At 35.2% G+C, this 18,569-nt stretch overlaps 1 protein-coding gene across 2 annotated transcripts; it reads right to left on the reverse strand.

Annotated features, from left to right (window-relative positions):
- Positions 1 to 3,063: 3,063 nt before the first annotated feature.
- Positions 3,064 to 13,629, reverse strand: LOC108996948 (truncated transcription factor CAULIFLOWER A-like). Of its 2 annotated transcripts, XM_035685220.1 has the most exons (9): positions 13,483 to 13,629; positions 13,009 to 13,278; positions 12,716 to 12,794; positions 11,485 to 11,546; positions 11,281 to 11,380; positions 11,126 to 11,167; positions 8,200 to 8,241; positions 7,980 to 8,056; positions 3,064 to 3,361 (listed from the first exon to the last, which is right to left on the reverse strand). In XM_035685220.1, the coding sequence occupies exons 2-9, from the start codon at positions 13,188 to 13,190 to the stop codon at positions 3,331 to 3,333; spliced, it is 615 nt and encodes a 204-aa protein (XP_035541113.1). In that variant the 5' UTR covers positions 13,191 to 13,278; positions 13,483 to 13,629; the 3' UTR covers positions 3,064 to 3,330. The 2 variants fall into 2 exon arrangements, with proteins under 2 accessions (XP_035541113.1, XP_018828657.1); XM_018973112.2 differs by lacking the exon at positions 13,483 to 13,629 and having other exon boundaries at positions 3,065 to 3,361; positions 7,980 to 8,050; positions 13,009 to 13,469.
- Positions 13,630 to 18,569: the final 4,940 nt, after the last annotated feature.

The following is an 18,569-nucleotide window of genomic DNA, read 5'->3' on the forward strand; positions in this document are numbered from 1 at the left end:
TCTATGCCGATGGTGATGCTGTGGCGGTGGAGGTGGAGGTGGAGGTGGCGAGCGGACGCTGTAGGGGAGGGGGCTGGCGTGGGTGGAGCGCAGAGCTCTACTCGAAAAGCGAGCTAGAGTCGCTGCCATGGCTTGGTTTCGATGGGTAGGAGGGAGCTGACAGTGGGAGTGGAAAGACTGCAAGGATGAGTAGGTGGGTGGACTGGGAGAGGTAGATCTTTGGGCCAGCAGATGGGTTTTCATTGCAGTTTGTGGGCTCTTCTGTGATTTTCAGCTGGTGGGTTTTCTTTACCGGCCAAGTTTGTACATCTTTTATATATTTCTTTGCATATATTTAAATAATCTTTTTTACAAAAGAACTATACCCAATTTTCTTATAAATTCTCACTAGTTATTCTATTATAATTGTCTTATTTCTCGGTCATTTTATAGTGACGCGACATTTCTTTTTTATCAACAATCAAGTCAGTTCTTATCTTTCAAAATAACAAATTTTAAAGATTGATGGATATTATGATTATCATGCCATGCATCACATTACGACAGAAACAAGATAAGTATGGATGTACAACGTTTTTCAAACGACAACGATAGAATAAGTGTGCCCCAAAATATTATGTAAATACAAGTGTGTAAGTATATATCTATATATATATAATATAATATAAAGTCTTAGCTAGACAGGAAAAAGTATTGAAACATCTATCCATATAACATATCTAAGAAAATTTAGATTTGCAGTACTATTGTTTATTGACACACCAAACGCAGTACTAGTACTATTAATGAAGTGAAAATCTGCCACATTATCTAACATAAATATTAATATCTTTTCAAAAAATTTTATAACCATTTTCATCTCACAGTGAGTGCATGCATGGCCGCATATTTACACAAGTTTTACTACACAACCTCCACCAAACTCTGTATTTTACATTATTTTAAATTTTTAAATATTTGTTTTTAAATTTGTTTTTGAATTTATTCTTTTTAAATTATTTCAAATTATCTATTCATTATTCATATAATAAATATTTGATAAATTAAAAAAATAATAAAAATTAAAAAACTATAGAGTGTGGAGTGATGGGAGGTTGTAAAGATTTATTGTTTACACACTGACTTATAAGTTGTGCACAAATAGAGCTCATAATTATATATATATATATAAGTAGTGAGGTGATCTTGTATATTCTTTTTGCGAAAATATCTATAGTACTGAATTTAGTCAAGTACTACTCATTCAAAATGCAATTTTTAAACCAACTTGAGAGGGAAAAGTGATTCAAAATGCAATTTGCATATATAATGCATGGAATCTTGCTTTCACTATTGCGTGTTTCAATTCTTAGCATGCAGGAGGATATATACATGATGATGATGATAATTGAAAGAGACACTAAGCTTATCTAGTACTTATTTTGTTACTTTCTCATGCAGTGCTACTTTTCTTAACATAATTTTGGTCCATAAAATGGAATTTAATTGTATGTTTAACTTGGAAATTAAATTCTTATAAAAAAGAAAGCCAATTTAATTGCAACATAATCTTTGGACCGGTAGGAATTAAGCAATTTATAATAAGATATTTTCAGGCAATTAGCTAGAAAAGCGCGCATATAATCATTCTTCCTCAAGGATTGGGGAACAGTAATTTAGTAGATCGAAGAGCATATATAAAACATTTAAAGAAGAATATAATCTTAATTTACAGAAGAAGTACCGCCCAACAGTACTCATATATAGTACCCCAATGCGGGCATTCTCCGTGTTTTGCTTTCTTTTGCTTCAGATTGATCAAGCAGTATCCCCTAGAAAGTGATCTAAGCCCGCATATACCCATTCAAAGCTAGCTCATGATCATCTTATTGCATGGTATTTCATGATTTCTCAAAATTATATCTGTGATCTGCTCATGTACGTACGTTGCTCGATCGATCCCACAAGCTAAAAGATCGGATTTCTAAAAATATACCTATCTGATGATAAGGATCTAATCCAGTAGATAGCTTTTGGAAGGACCACCACCGCCCTTGCAGGGTTTTGTTCTTATCTCAATATATAGTACGTATTACGTCTACTTTTGCACCATATATAAGTAGGCATGGAATTGCTCATGTTTTATACATATATATAATTAGAGATCGAGAAATTCACGTACCATCACAACGTACCTTTTGTATAGATCGATTAGCTAATTATGGCGTCGAGTTATAAGCAAGAACAGTTTGCATCTCTGAATCGATCACCCAAGCCGTCAGAATCTTTGCAGTATACTGCAGGCAACATGAAACTCAGCCCAGCTGCTTCATCTGCTTCTGTAGCTTTATTTGAAGCAGATATTTCATGTTACCATGTTGATCAGAACCAACTCAGCTGTGATGAAAGCATAGATGCCAGAGCTGCGAGGTACATCTCATGCGTTCAAGAGCGTTTCCGGCTTGCAAGATCATCTGGTAATTGAAGTACTCATGAATGTAATATATATTATATGTTTTGTATCATCATGTAATGCCGACCAAAGGATCAGTACTGAGTTAATTTACTTGTCTCACTCTTTATGAAAGTACGTAGTAGTACAAGCTGATTAAATATATAATTACTTTCTTCGTTAAATCTGCCATATAATTATATATATATATTGATGTCATAATAAATAAATACATACATACATACTTAGATATATATTTAAAGTGGAGTCAGAATTAAACACCTAATTTATATAATAAATTCATAGCTTTAGCGACCGATCGAGAAACCTAACATATGTCCTGATCATCCCGATCGACCAGGAATTAGCATGCATGCATGCATTTGAGGTTAAGGTCGATAGATCGCGTTTTGAACAATTCATGAAAAGCATGCATGCATGTTTCATGAGCTAGTTGTTCGATCTGATTATATATATAATATCCATTTTCAAAGGCGGCCGGTACTTACTACTCGCGATCGATCGATCGAAAGGACGTTTCTACTTTAAGATGGAATATTTCTTCGAGAAATCAAGCAATCTGGTTCAATTATATTTTCAAATGCTTGTTGATCGTACAGAAATTATTAATGTAACACTTCACAACTAGAAACAAACTTTCAATATATAGTACACATGCACTGCTGAATTCTTTCAGGCCTCTTTATGAAAAAAAAAAAACATATATAGTACACACACGTCAACACCAAATTAAGGATCAGCTAAAGAAACAAACAAAAGCCTGCATTCGTGGCAGCTATATATACAATTATATGGTTACAACACCGTATCATAGGTGTAATTGAAGATCCTTTAATAAGATTGCACGTAACCGGTGGGCCGGAGGTCTAGCCAGTACTTTAATGGCCAACTCCATTCTGAAGAACCGGCCTGCATGCATTAATTTCAAAATTCATGTATAGTACTGCGATAGATCAACGGGGTCAGATAATTTTATCGAATGTGGAATCAGAGCGCGCATATGGCAATAATATTCCCGAGTACAGCGAATATTACAAGTCATTAATGTTGGGAAAATGTTGGGAACTTGCAAGTGTGGGACTTTAAAGTTGCAAACGGCAACATGTTGGAGTATTGTGTGTGGAGAAAAGTGGCCGTCATGTCCCACGTTGTATGGCATTCACAAAAACAATAAAAAATAAAAATAAAAAACCAAATTAACAGCTGATGTAGCATATAGTTAAGTAGGCCGTCACAATCCATATATAGGCTTAAGCTCGCAGCGCAAGAGTTGTATCCCAACAAGTTATATACATCTTATATATGCATCCTAAACTTGGAAAATGGCTAAGACAATAAAGGACTTTCAAACCCTTACTTGGCTGAGGTACAATATTATAAAAATTGTTGAAATTACTTTATAACAATCCAATCTTGATTATGATATATATTATTGCTCTCCAAGAATTAGAAAAAGAATATGATGACAAACTCATTCAAGAAGATATTATTCTTAAACAAAAATCAGGAATACACTAGTTGTTAAAGGGAGACAAAAATACTAAATTCTTTCATCAGATGGCTGCTCGTGAAAGGAGAAAATTAGCTAGCATTACTTCTCTCACTCTCGTTGATGGAACAACCACTTCTGATCATAATATCATTCATGTTGTGGCCTTTGACTTTTTTCATATTCAATTAACTGTTGAATCTGTTCAGGAGGCCACTCAATTACTTAATCATATTCCCAATCTTATGTCTGAAGACAACAATGATTTAATGCTTAAAACTCCAACTCTTGAAGAAGTTAAACATGCAGTTTAGAGCATCCATATAGACTTTGCTTCTGGTCCTGATAATTTCTCCTCTTCTTTCTACGTTGCATGTTGGTCCATTATCTTCAATGATCTTCTAGGGGGTCTTTTCCCCCATCTTAAAAGCACACTTTCATCACTTATTTTAATTCCTAAAATTGATAAGCCTACCACTCCTTCTGGATTCAAGCGCCCATCAGTTTTGTCAAGTACTATCTTATAAAATGATCTCCAAAATTATGGCTTCTCGTCTCGCTACCATTATGCCTAAGATTACCTTCGGGCATCTAGATGCTTTTGTTGAAGGGATGATCATCTTTGATAGTATTGTTTTAGCTTAGGAATTAACTCATAACTTGGCTAAAAATATTTGTGGTAGTAATGTCATGCTTGAAGTTGATATGGCCAAATCTTTTGATAGTCAATTGGGTTTATCTTTCCCATGTTCTATCTACTTTTGGTTTTACTGTGAGTGTGGTCTCTCTTCTGTAGGCTTGGGTCTCTGAGTCTACTTTGTCTATATGCCTCAATGGTACTCATACAGGCTATTTCACGGCCACCAATGATCTTAGACAATGGGACCCTTTATCCCATTTTCTTTTTATTCTTAATGAAAAGTCATTAGGTAGAGTTCTTCATCAGCTAATTGTTGATTTTCATACCACTCCTTATGTTATTCCTCATGGATGTCAATCTATCACTCACATCCTTTTTGCTGATGCTCTTTTAATTTTCACAAATGTCTTCAAGAAAAGTCTTCAAGCTCTTTTGACCTTTTTCTCAATATGAGAATATCTCAGGACAAAAGATCAATCACTCTAAAAGTGTGTTCCTGCTGCAAAAAAATGCTCCAAGTGTTAGGAAGAATATTATTAGAATTGTCAGAAGTTTCAACGAGAGTAAATTCCCCATTGTTTATCTTTGCGCCCCACTCTCCTATAATAAGCTTTTCATTTCCACTTTTGACTCTATTTTGAATAAAACCATAAAGAAAATGGCTAGGTGCAAATGTCATTTATTATCCACAAGAGGTCGTGTATTCTTTGATCAAATTTGTCCTTACCTCTATTCCTATCCATATTCTCTCTCTTCTCAATCCACCCAAAAAAGTCATTGATTCCATTCATAATGCTTTTGCCACTTTTTTTCTAGGAGGAGTCACAGAGTCATACAAAAATAGCTGGATCTCTTGGCATCATATTACCTATCCAATTCTTGAAGGAGTCTTGGATATTAGAAACTTACTTAATGTCCTCCAAGTCCTTCATTGTAAGCTTGCTTGGCCTTTTCTCACTTCTACTTCACCTTAGGCTACTTTTCTTCCCCATAAATACATGAGAAATTCTCTCTCGCATAATATTGTAGAGGCTAAGACTTATCAATCCTGCTTTTGGAAAGTTATATGTCACAACCTCCCTATCCTTCACTAAGAAAGTCAATAGGAAATTAGAGAGTGCGCTTTAAATTTATGGTATGATAACTAGACTAGGAATGATTTCTTGACTCATAAAAGATTCCATATCAACAACTCTTATATTCAATTAAAAGATGTTTGTTCCTCTTCCTCTATTGGATGGAACATGCCAATTCTCTCTAATTTGGGTGACACCTCCCTGCTTCATGAAGTTAATCACTACCCCATCATTCTTAAACCTAGCTGTCATAATATCAGAGTTTCAAAACATTCCCATGCTTGGAACCTTTTTCGGGACCACTTCTCTCCCGTCAATACCTTGAGTTTTATTTAGAACCAAGTCCTCCCTACCAAGATTTCAGTTTGTCTAGAAACTATTGCATAATGGAATCCCCCTTGATGATAAAGTTCAATAATGTGGGATTTACATGGCTTCTAAATGCTCTTCTTCTTCCGAGGGATCTCTCGAATATGCCAGCCATATTTTTTTGGATTGTTCTCTTATGAAGAGAATTTGACATTACTTCTCATTAGTTTTTGGTCAATTTCTTTGAACTCTAGCTGTTGAAAAAGTATTGATATTCATTGGTGGTCTTCTTTCAAGGGTTTTGATTAATTCAATTTACTTGCTTGTTTACTACCATCTATTCTATTCTGGAAATTATGGCTAGTATGTAATAGAGCAAGATTTGAGGTTTCTAATACAACGGCCATTAACATTATTTGTAAGATTAAGAAGTGACTCTGGGAGCTAAACCCCCTGCTAAAGGCTAAATATATTGTGTCTAACCTCAACATTAATATTCTAAATTCTTTACATATCTCTTTAATCACTATTAGGGAAAAAAAAAAGCCTATCTTAGTCAAATGAATTCCACCTCCCTTAGTATTGTGTCTAATACTTTTGCAGAATTATTTGCCTTAAAATTCGGTTTAACTCTGGGCTATGAACTAAGCATCAGTGATCTGGTTATTGAGACTAACTCCCTCATTATGATTAATTGGCTTAATGATGTAAGGGAATCCGATTTTGATAATGCTCGGCCAACAAATTCAATGTTAATAGCACTGTACAACCTCGAGAAGGTAGATCAATGCAAAACTAGTGAGAAAATGTGAAAATTCCTTGGTTGGGCGAGAAACTGCATTCCTTGATTAGCGAGAAAAGGGGAGTGATATTGCGCACGTGCCAGAATTACACATATGACCCCAATTCGAAAAGCTCTCTTCGGCGTGTACATTGTGGTCACTGTGCTATGCATGATGGTTTCCATTTGGAGCCCAAAATTAGCCATTTTTGCTTCCAAATCGTCATTTTAAGTTATTTTTCTATTTTTGTTTATTTTTCATTTACTTATTTTTAAGAACAATTTTATTCTTGGTTTTTGGGCTAGATTTTAGCGAGATATTTATTTTATTTCGTATTTTATTATTTGGTCAAAATTATAATTTTGCTTTCTTTACCTCAATTATTTAAGCCCAGCTTGTGGGCTTCATAAGATTATTCAATTTTTGTAAAGATCTCTAATCTCAGCGATTATCTAAGAGTTTTCTCTTTGTTTGTGTTTTTCTCAATTTCAATTTCTAACTTCCATTGTTCAGCTAGCCGTCAAAATAATCCTTATTTTGCTCCGGCATCATAAAGGCTCTTCTCTCCCTTGATTTACTCAGAAATTTGGGATGATACTTTACATTTGAAGAATTATTTTTCTTTTAGTATTAATCATGTTTATAGATAAGGTAATGAGATAGCAGACAGTCTAGCAGATTATGATGCTATGAAACAAACAGTAAGTTTGTCATCTCTCTTTCAACTCCTTAAGCATAGGATTTCTCTATTCTCTTTGGATCATGCAGGCCTTCCTACTATTAAGCATAGTTTTCTAGGTTATTTCTTAGTCTTCTTGTAATTAAGTTGCTCTTTATAAGGTCTTTGATTTTTTTAAGAACTTGGTTTTGGGATTTTACTTTTTGTCCTTGTGACCCCCAAGTTTTATTATCTGTATAAGGTATTCATCTGCCATAAGTGAAGGTAATCAAAAAAATTGGAGTACCGTCATCTTCTAAAAAAAGTGGTCATGGGTAAAGGGAACAAGAGAGTAATTGTTTACTACCTATAGAAGTTAGAAACCTAGCTTTGTGGTGCATACTACTTAATTTTAGGATTCATGTATACTTCCCATGTTATATACGTACGGTTGTAGTACTGTCCTCGGTTGCATGGAAAATCATTCGGCAAAACCACTCAAGTGTACATGGAGGCATTCTTCTTTTATCAATTTAAACATCACCAAAAAAACCTAAGTGATTACATACGTACCTTGGGTATGCATTATACACATTCTCTCCCGAAGCTCTTAAGCTTACGTTATCATCGTGCAACTCATGCAACTTAACCTCAAAGAAAATGTGAAATTACGTGTCAAACTTAGATATATACAATGAGTGAAATAAAACGAAGAAATTTGCATGCATATAAGATGATACACACACAAATATATATATATATATATATATATATATAATCTTTGAGATCTTACCCTTTTCTGCAGACGAGAGTTTTCCTCTTGCAGGGCTTTTTGCTGCGTTTAAACACGAATAAAATTTATTCTTCTTACAAGTAATATTAGACATATATAAATAGTTTCATTTTGATAGAATGAAGTGTGGTGTCTGAAGTTGTAATTAAGGAAAGGTTTGTGAGCTAAAGTTTTGAGATTGAATATTTTTCCAACAAATAGACAGTTAGACTAGCTTAAGTTACCACAAACCTCACAAGTGATGTTGGGTCTCGTTCTTGTACTGTAGAACGTCGGCCTTCCGTTTATGATCCTTATACAAAAAGGATAAAAAAATGGCCTAAAAAATGTGATGGTTTGCTCATACAACTAAGGCCATCCAATTTCACTGGGTTTATTGAAGGGAAATTTCCTCTTACGTATTTGGGAGCTTCTATCATATCAAGGAGGTTGTTGGCACGTCACTTTGAGGACTTAGTGAACAAAATTTGAATCATAATATAGGGATGGCAAGGCAAGTTGCTTTCAAGTGGTGCTCGTCTATTATTGATCAAGCATGTCCTGCAAAGTATACTGATATATTGTCTATCTATTTTGCCTACGCCGAAGACAGTTCTGGATAAAATAAAAAGGTTAATGAGTACATTCTTTTGGGGTGTGAATGAAGGAAAACCAAAGAAAAAATGGAGATCTTGGAATGATATGTGTAAACCTGTTTTGGAGGGAGGAGCTGGAAATAGGAATTTGCATGATGTTCAGAATTCCTTACACATGAAACTTGCATGGAACTTGTTAGAAGGTAAATTTTTATGGGCAAATTTCTTTGTGGCAAAATATGTAGGTGACACTCACATTTCTTTTGTTGATCCAAAGAAGGGTACAAGGTTCTGGAAAATGATTATGCACAGTCTTTAGGAGGTGCAAAAAAAGTCCTTGTAGCGTGTAAAGGATAGAAAGTTGTCCTTCTGGAGAGATAACTAGGTGGGAGAGGGTCCCTTTGTGAGCAAATGGAAATTTCGGCCCATCCTAACCTTGCTTTGGCAGATTGTAAAACAGGGAAGGGGTGCAATATCGATTTATTTTAGAGTTTGGTAGGCATGGAAAAAACAGATGAGTTGTTGAAAAAGCTGGGGAGTATAAAAAAAGAGGATGATGCTATTATTTGGACCCCAAAACCAGATGGAAAATTTACTACTCATAGTTCATGGGAAGTTTTACGTACAAGTGCACCAAAGGTATAATGGATGGAATGGATTTGGCATCCGTCCATTCCTAAAAAGATGTTAGTTTTAATGTGGAAGGCCATGTATGGCTGTCTTTCGATGGATGATAGAATTAGCAGAGTTGGAATAAATTTAGTTTCCAAATGTGACTGTTGCTCATCTGGTGCCTATGAAGATCAGAATCACGTGTTGGCCAGTGGAGACTTTGTTGTTCAAATATGGAATAGGTGCACCTCTTATTTTGGTATGTCTCTGTAGCTAGGAAATTCATGGAAGGAAAAGGTGGAATGTTGGTTCCGTTGTGCAAAAAAATCATCTCAAACTGGTCAGTTTCTTGGTATACTCCCTACTATTATCACTTGGCGGTTATGGTGGAAAAGGTGCAAAGCTAGAATGGAGGGGTTTAAGGAATCAGTTTGGCACTCTATAAAATTCTGGATGGCGTGGGTGGGCTTAAAATTAAAAGGGAAAGGGCCTCTGAGTAAAAGAGTTGAAGAGTTGTTGAATTCTTTGAATCTTCCTATCCGACAAAATAATGGGTTTTGATGCAATTGAAATAGAAATTGACTCGGCTTTGGTTATTGACTGGATTAAAAAAAGGAGATGAGGATTGTGGTATATGGAGGATTTCTGGGAGGAAATAATTTGTATTTTGAATGACGTCATTTGTACTTTCACACATTGTTACAGAGAATGTAGTGTTGCAGCAGATAGAATGGCAAATTAGCTAGGCACAAAATGAGAAACGGTTTTTACTTCCTATGCTATAGATCTTCCGATGCTAACGCAAGGAGTTCTAAGGTTGGATAAACTTGGGTTACCGCATATGAGGAGGCAGTAGAATGTTATGGTTTTTATTTGTTTATTCTGGTTTATGGGGTTGCAATGGGTTTTCTTTATGTTAGTAGTTTTTACACAGGAGTATTTGATAAATATTTGTTCATATGTCTTGTTTTTTTATTTTAAGTTTGATTGGATTAGTGTTACCATGATATTCCTTCGACATAAGTGAGGGTTATCAATAAAATTTAGAGCAACCGTCCTCCTTCTACCAAAAAATATATATATATTTCAGGTCAGGCCCAGCTTGTCAAGGTTCACAAACATTTGTGAATGGAAGGATTTTAATACCACCATAAAGGCTCGCGGGGTGCTACCATGGCCTTGTGTCATGGTGGCTCGACTAATCACTCCACTTAATACTCAAACCTCTCTGGCCTGATAGGGCTCATGCCAATTTGTTAAAGACATGAATGCCCGCCTGCTTATCTTGGGATAGTTGAGATATTTAATCATTTAAAGTGAGTAAATAGCTCGAATGTTCAGGGTTCAAATTTCAAATAATAGGTGAAACAATTAATTCAGGTGATCATAAAAAGTCAAAAGCTCTATTTAAAGAATTCAGGTACACTAATGAAAGCTCTCGAATAATTTGGCTCTAAAAAGATTTCTATCATTATTGACTTAGGCATTAGAGGCAACCCATCAAACCTCTCAAGCCACCTTTCTCTTTGATTGCAGGAGATCGGGAATGGTATAGCAGTGAAGCACGTCGTTAACAGTGAACTTTTATAAAAGGTTATCTAAGATCAAGTTACGGCCTGGAAATCATCATGAAGTCAGTCCTCAATTTTGTTTTTCTTGGGTTTGGCATTTGAGTCCAAGGAAGTCTCAATCCTAGTAGAATAGCAGACAGGTTCCAAATTATAAGGTTTGTATCTCACCTTCATTTTCAGCAAGTTGATGTGCTCTGACATCATGCGCCTCTGTTAATTAGTCCAAAAACAATCCTTTTAATCTCATATATACGACCTTATAATTAGTAGTTATGCTTAAAAACGAAACAAATTATGTGAATTTATAGCTCTGAATGATTTACCTTTCTAGAACGGACACGTTCAACCCCCGTCTTTATCTGTCGCTCTATCTGTTTTAACTCCTTCATGTTCAACATTGATAGATCTTCTCCAGCTAAGTGCCTACACATCATATAACTTATAAGTTAATTTATGGTACTAGGCAGCGCGCCGTGACAATCAAAAAGCTGACAGATCGAAGGGGGTACGTAGTATATGGAACATACCTGAGTCTTGTCTCCAATAAGTTTGCTGATCTCTTTAGCTCTTCAATTTCCGTCTTCCAAAACTGTTATCGATAGGAAATTCGATCGACGACTTTAGCAAAAACCACTACTCAATAATTTAAGTACTCCACAAAATATCTGTACACACATTTAGTTATTTTAACACTAATTCACAGCTAGCTGCTATTCACAATCATTTTGACTCTTTCGTCTGCCATTAATACTTGGAACTTTGGTTTCTTACAAAAGTGCAGGGAATTAATACCGAGTTGTTGGTGTCTAAGGATATGATCCATCGGCGGCCTCTTAGTAGTTGTTTTTACCTTGGAAATATTACAGATAATCAGCCAGATCAGCTTTGTTTTTAAAAATCAACACTTTCCCCTCCATTTTATCCTCCGTTGATCTAGGCTTTACTTCTTCTTGACCATAGGCACGGCCAGTTAATGATAAAGGAGATCAGTAACCCCACTACAAATCCAAGTTGTGAAGATCAGATGATCTGAAACCATAATTTTTTCACCAAAATTTTGATACTCGAATCATCTGAAAAATATTTTCCAGACCTTGGCGACTAGTTATCTAGTGCTAATTAGTGATAAAGCATCTCTACAACCTCAAGAATCCATGGCCAATTCAACAAGAATCAAAAATCACGGGAGAAGACGAAGACATTGAAGAGTACCCCCAGTGCACAAAATCAATCAAGGAGCCCCATCTCTGATATATGGTACAGATACAATTCAAGTCTGGTTCATTTTCGTGATTTAAAAAACAGGAGATCATAGTCATGAAGTACTTAAAATAAATGGTTTTACAGATAATAGAATACATGTATTCTCAGTCACTGGCTTAATCTGTATATATATAAAGTGTAAATATATATATAGTTAATTTATTTATATATATTCTGATCTTACCATTTTTCTCTAGTTGTCCAAAATGAGAGTCCTTGTATTTTTTTGGCCTTTCATAGGGAAAGATGATCAATAGGAAGTATAGTACGGTACGTTCGTAGTCTAAGTCACTCGTGTATTTAACTTCAAGATTAAATGCATGTGACAGTCTAGCAGCTCAACCCTTTGTTTGTTTAGTCGCCTTAGCTAGGCTCAGATAATTTTCTTACGGTGTGATCTTGAATGAATATCTTTCAACCACAAACACAAGACTAACGCAACAAGGTTCTAGTACTAGCTAGTACTACTTTAACATGCAATAGTGATAATAGTACCTCCATTGATACAGAGCGTAGGTCACTTGATAGAGGAAATCCAACTTCTCTGCGATACCTTGCAATGGTCCTGTCCATGCTGCATCCGATAACATGAACACAGAAATTATAATATTGTATTAACATTTTTGTTTTACATTCAGATTGCATATTAATAATTACACATCTAATAATAAAAGGTACTGCATTTCACAAAAGAAAATGATCATCATGATACTAAAAAAATGACAGAAAGAAGGGTACAAGCTGCAAGCTAGGCACGCAGAAGAGATATAATAATGATTGATACTAACTCATGACTAGCAAACTGGTAAGCCTTTCCAGAGGGAGAGAAGATTAGGATTGCAACTTCAGCATCGCATAAGATGGACAACTCAAGAGACTTCTTCAAAAGCCCATTTCTCCTCTTTGAGAAGGTCACCTGCCTACTTGTTGGGTTCTCTATTCTCTTCAGCTCGACTTTTCCTCTCCCCATTTATTGATCAACCGTTACAAAATATATATAGCATGCAAAACCTTATGATCATACACTATATATGATAATAAGCTAATACACGATCGACCTAAACAATAAGTAGTAGTTTCTGAGAAATTAGAGTGTGTATACGGAAGAAAACTAATACAAGATGATGATGATATATGCCCATGCAAACAAAAATGCGCAGACTGTTCTACTTTAATATCAAGCTGAATGACGCAAAATTGCTCAGGAAATTGAAAAACATATAATGATGCAAAATGAATGAAGATTTAGGAGATTGGTTTACAGTCAAGGCGCAAATGACGCTGGTGTGACACGACAGCACTACCCATTCTCTTTCTGATATGAACTTCTTCATTATTATCACGAAGACCCTACAGGATTATTAGTTATAATGCATGCATCTTCGGCATATTCTCATACCTCAACTCCTCGATCCATGGTTAATTAACACTACTAGTACTACTTTTCATGGTTTTTGTTTTGTCTTCTTTGTTTGTTTAGAGGAAATAGGGGTAGTACTGTATCGATCATTTACGATCCAGATAAGAGTTATATATATCTTGAATATATATGCTTTGAATATAACCTCTTTTTGTTTTAAGCGAAGGCTGTTAACGCATATTAATTACAATATATAAATTTAATGAAGAAACTCTATTTATATATAATTAAGTCTTATTTTTAACAAATGGCATCGTCCCCATCGTCCCGTTTTTCTCTCTAGCTCCGAACGAAAAACACCCGTTTTCCGTCCAAAACCTCAAGACCTGCTGAAAGGGGGTGGGAGCTTCGGCTCCTCGCCCCCTCCCCCTGCCCTCTCCCTCTTCTCTGTCTAGTTTTTAACTTTTGTGTAGTGTTTTTATTTTTCTTCGTGTTTTTAGGCCGAATAAGGGAGGATCGCCGTTCGAGCCCTTCCGGCCACCAGTTCTCTACACGCGCCCCACCGGTGTGAAGCCCAGCCGCCGATCTTCAAAACCTCCAAATCCGGTGTCCATCGGAGTGGCGCGTAGACCGCACGCGCGGGACGAAAATCCGGACAGCGTTGGCGCGTGGCCCTCACGCGCCACCGACGAACCCTCTACCGACACCACGCTCGGTTGCTGTGGAACCGCTGGCTCCAGGTCTTCCAAGTCTGACCATCGGCTTTCCTCCCAGCGTGAACAGTCCTGCACGAAATATTGCCGACCAAATGTGTACTGTTCATCCGTTTTGTTTTTTGTACTGTCTTTTGTTTCGTTTCTATGTTGTTGTCCGTTTCAGTTTTTTGTAGCTTGTCTTGTTTTCTTATGGTGGTGTTGTTTTTGTTGACCCGAGTGAGGTTTGGACCTTTAGATCGGACGTAATCCGAGGCAAGGCTTTCGAGAGTGTTGGGCGATGTTACGGCCGGTGGTTATACGGCCGGGCTGTTGTGGTCTGTATGTACGCTGGGTGCTCGCTCCACCAGAGCTCGAAATGACGATGCTTGCGGTGGGCGTGTCGTCTGAGGTCTCATCAGAGCTTGTGGTCTTGTAGTTGTTATTGTAGTTTTTTTTATAGTAGTTTGTTAGCGTTAGTTATAATAAAATAGGAATAGGCTTTAGATTTGATGTCCATAGCAGTGTCCCGTACTCTTCTTCCCTGGGAGGATAGAGAGGACCCTTAAGTTCTGTTTTTACAGAGCGCTTTCTCGGGTTCGAGAAAGTTTGATTAGAAGTTAAGACAATGTCTACCGCAAATGTATTTGTGTGTAGGGAAGCTACAGATCTGTTGAGTTAGTTGGCTTATTACTGGATATTCTGTGTATTGGAATTTCTTGTATCGATAAGTCACATTTGTAACTTCGTTTTATTAATGAGATGAGTATGCTCCATTCAAAAAAAAAAAAAAAGTCTTATTTTTAACACAGTTATATATGCTAAAAAATTATTGGTCATGTTTTTAATTTTTTTTTTTAAAGTTATAATGGGTCCTATTATAAGTAATGTATTAACACATGATCACCAATTTAATTTATATGTCGCAAAACTTTTAAAATATTGCATAAAATTATTGAAGAGGTAAATATCGTATCGCAAGGAGAAATGATACTTGTAGTCGTGAGTGTGCAAGCATCATAAAGTCACTTTGAAAAAAGTGAATAAATATGGGATCCACATGAAAATAAATTAATTTCTTAATAATGAACTTCACTCTTTTTTAAAGCGACTGCACAACGTTTGTGCATTTCACGACTGTATGTAGTATTACTCTATTGCAAGTGATTACTGTACGTATGTTACACATGATATTCCCTGGTAATTTTTAATAAAAAACAAAAAAGAGAAGAAGAAGAAGAATATGCAAATAGTTTATAAAATAATTGATCGATATGATTGTATGCTTTAAAAATTAAAAATCTAAAGAATTTTTTTTTAAAAATAAAAAAAGAGTTTTATTGTACATCAGTAACTATTCACATTTAAACCCCACATCTGACTACTTTTTTTTTTTTATAAGATATCAAATGTGTATAGTAAATAATAATTGATGAAAAGAATTATTAAAAAAAAACAGCATCAAATCATACAAGATATATAATAAGGTATGTTTTTTCTTTATGCTCAGCATTTTGAAAGAAAAGAAAGCCATAATGTGCTTAATTAGACGTTTTCCCTTTTTTCTTTTTTTGGGATCAACTGATAAACCATGGTTTCAATATAAATATATATATATATATATAATATTATGAAGAAGAACAATCAGAACTCGACACGTAAAGATTTATGACCATTAAAAAGGCACTCAAAGGGTCTACGAGAGATCAACACGTGTTACGTGGATATGATAGGTCTACGATCTTAGACAGTTGTGATTGGACGTACAATGGGTCACCAAAATGAAAAGTTAGCGAATCGCATCATATAATGTTGGACAAAGAAGATGATCGTGTTACGAAGTCATTGTGGAGTGCTCAGAAAATTACGAAGTCGTGTTCAGCTTTACGAGGAAATGGAGTAACAGATGTCAAGATTTCATTTCATTAATCCCAAAGTGGGGCCTGCTTGATCACCCCATTGACATTTGACCCCTCAAGATAATCACTAATAAGACACACCACCCCGTGGCCCACCAAACTATGATGTATTCAAAAAGTTTCAAACCTCGGACATCGAACTACTCTGGCCTCTGTCTCATTAATATGTATCGTAAGCTGCTTACCTTCTCCACGTATAAAAATGATAAACACATCTCATTTTTTATAATATTTTATATAATAATATTTTTAACATCATTTTATTAAAATATTCTTATTTTATAAAATATGTTATGAAATATATTCTTTGGATATCATTATTTCAACTCAAAACCCTAATTCAATTAATGATTCGGGACGTACATCTTGATTTACACATAATTGGTGTTGGTTTTTATTATGGGAAATGACAAATTTACAACTTTTATATAATTATGTAATAAAATAATATTCTTTTAAATTTATTTTTATTTTTATTTTTTATTTAATGTGTTTAAATATAATAAAAATATTATTATATTTAAAATTGTCTATAAATTATGAATGAGTTGTTAGACTACCTTACTGGTGCATATAAAGTTGGGTGACCCATATTCAAAGAGAAATTATTTTCAATTGAGAAATACTTTAATTATAAAGAAATTACACAAAAGTAAATTTATGAACTGATATACTTTGATGCGGTACATCAGATTGTAAAGTTATATTTATTGTAAAAGATTTAATAGATCAATTTGTGAGTTTACTTTTGTATAATTTATTTATATCTATAGCACTTCTCTTTTAAGCTTGATGGATGAATCACTTTTTCTTTGACTTGTAACCTATGGGGCTATCTGGCTGGGCCTCCTCACTGTGAAGACTGCTTTCTATACCAACTTCAATGGAAAAGAATAATTTAACAAAATGAGTGGGGTTGGAGGGTTTGAACTTAACATTTAGGTTGCGTTTGCATATTGAGATGAACTCAGCTGAGTTGAGTTTTTTATAAATAGTAATGAGTTAAATAGTGGAGAAAATTATGTAGAACCCATCTAAACTGAGTTTAAAGTATGTTTAGATATTAAGACGAGTTTAGTACTTTTTATGAAAAATTGAAAAAAAGTTTTGGGTCTCACGTATAAAGAAGTTTTAAATTGAAAAAAGTTGTGGGTCTCACGTGTAATAAGGTTTTGAGTTGAGATGAGTTTAATAATTTAATTGATAGTTAAGTGTTTGGATGTTAGACTCAATTTAAAGTTAGACTCAATTCAATTGAGCTCAGCCGAGTTTGAGAACCAAACGCAGCTTTAGAGAAATTCTATAGATCAGCAACTGTAGCTGATCCCACACCCCACACCTGACGTGGTGGGCTTTATTTTTTATTTTTTTCCTTCCCTAAGGCTGAAAGAATTCCTCTCAACCTTTTTGCATTTTCATGATCAATCACCCTATTACTCTCTCTCTCATCTTCTCTAACAGAGCTCTCTTTCACTTTGATTACAGAAAACTTACTACAAAGCTCTATATCACTCTCTCTCATCTTCTCTAACAAAACTCTCTCTCATCTTCTCATATTTTCTATATGGCAACTCAATGCTTAAGAGCTATGTGCGGATGTGGGCAGGGGGGAGAGAGGGGCTTAGGAGAAAAGCTAGAGAAAAGAAAATCCCAAAATCTAAAATTCAAAGAAAATTTTAACTAAACTCACTTGGGAACTTTTTCAGTCGAGAAAGTCTCTCTGGGTTTCTACAAAATCAGAAGAATCTGAAACAACAGTTTGAATCATCCAAAACCAAGAAAAGTTTTTCAAAGAGTGGAGCTTCACAGTTTTGAGATAGACTTACGCAGTGGGGAGGCTGGGGGGGACCCGGACGGGTTGGGTAGGTGCATGACCGGTTTGCCACGTGGGGTGTGGGGTGTGTGCCCAACAACCGGCTAATACCAAGATTTTTCCTAACATTTAATGTGAAATATTACATCATGATAATCTGACAATTCTCAGTGCTAGATCTAAAAAGAGTGAAAGCAATGGGTGGAGCTTGAATATATATTGCTAAGATCATATAATAGATCAACCAACATCGCATATGTTATTTGGTTAAAGAGCATTTTATTTTATTTGGTAAATAAATATAATTTTCTAGACTTTACATATCTTGTAAAGAGTGTAATCATGATTTCCTCATTTTAAATTTTTCACATTTTATTGTTTCTTGTAAACCTATAGGTATCAATTTGGAGGAGATCAAGAACGTACAAGTGACAAATTAAGGTTAATGAGACCTCCTTCTCATTATTCTTGGCAAGATCAGGTGTTTTTATGGTTTGAAAGAACATATTATGCTTTGATTGCGGAGGACTTTAGAGCTAAACAAAAGGAACCCTAACTAGCCAAT

This window comes from Juglans regia, chromosome 2 (genome assembly GCF_001411555.2).
Source record: "Juglans regia cultivar Chandler chromosome 2, Walnut 2.0, whole genome shotgun sequence".
NCBI classification, from domain to species: Eukaryota; Viridiplantae; Streptophyta; class Magnoliopsida; order Fagales; family Juglandaceae; genus Juglans; species Juglans regia.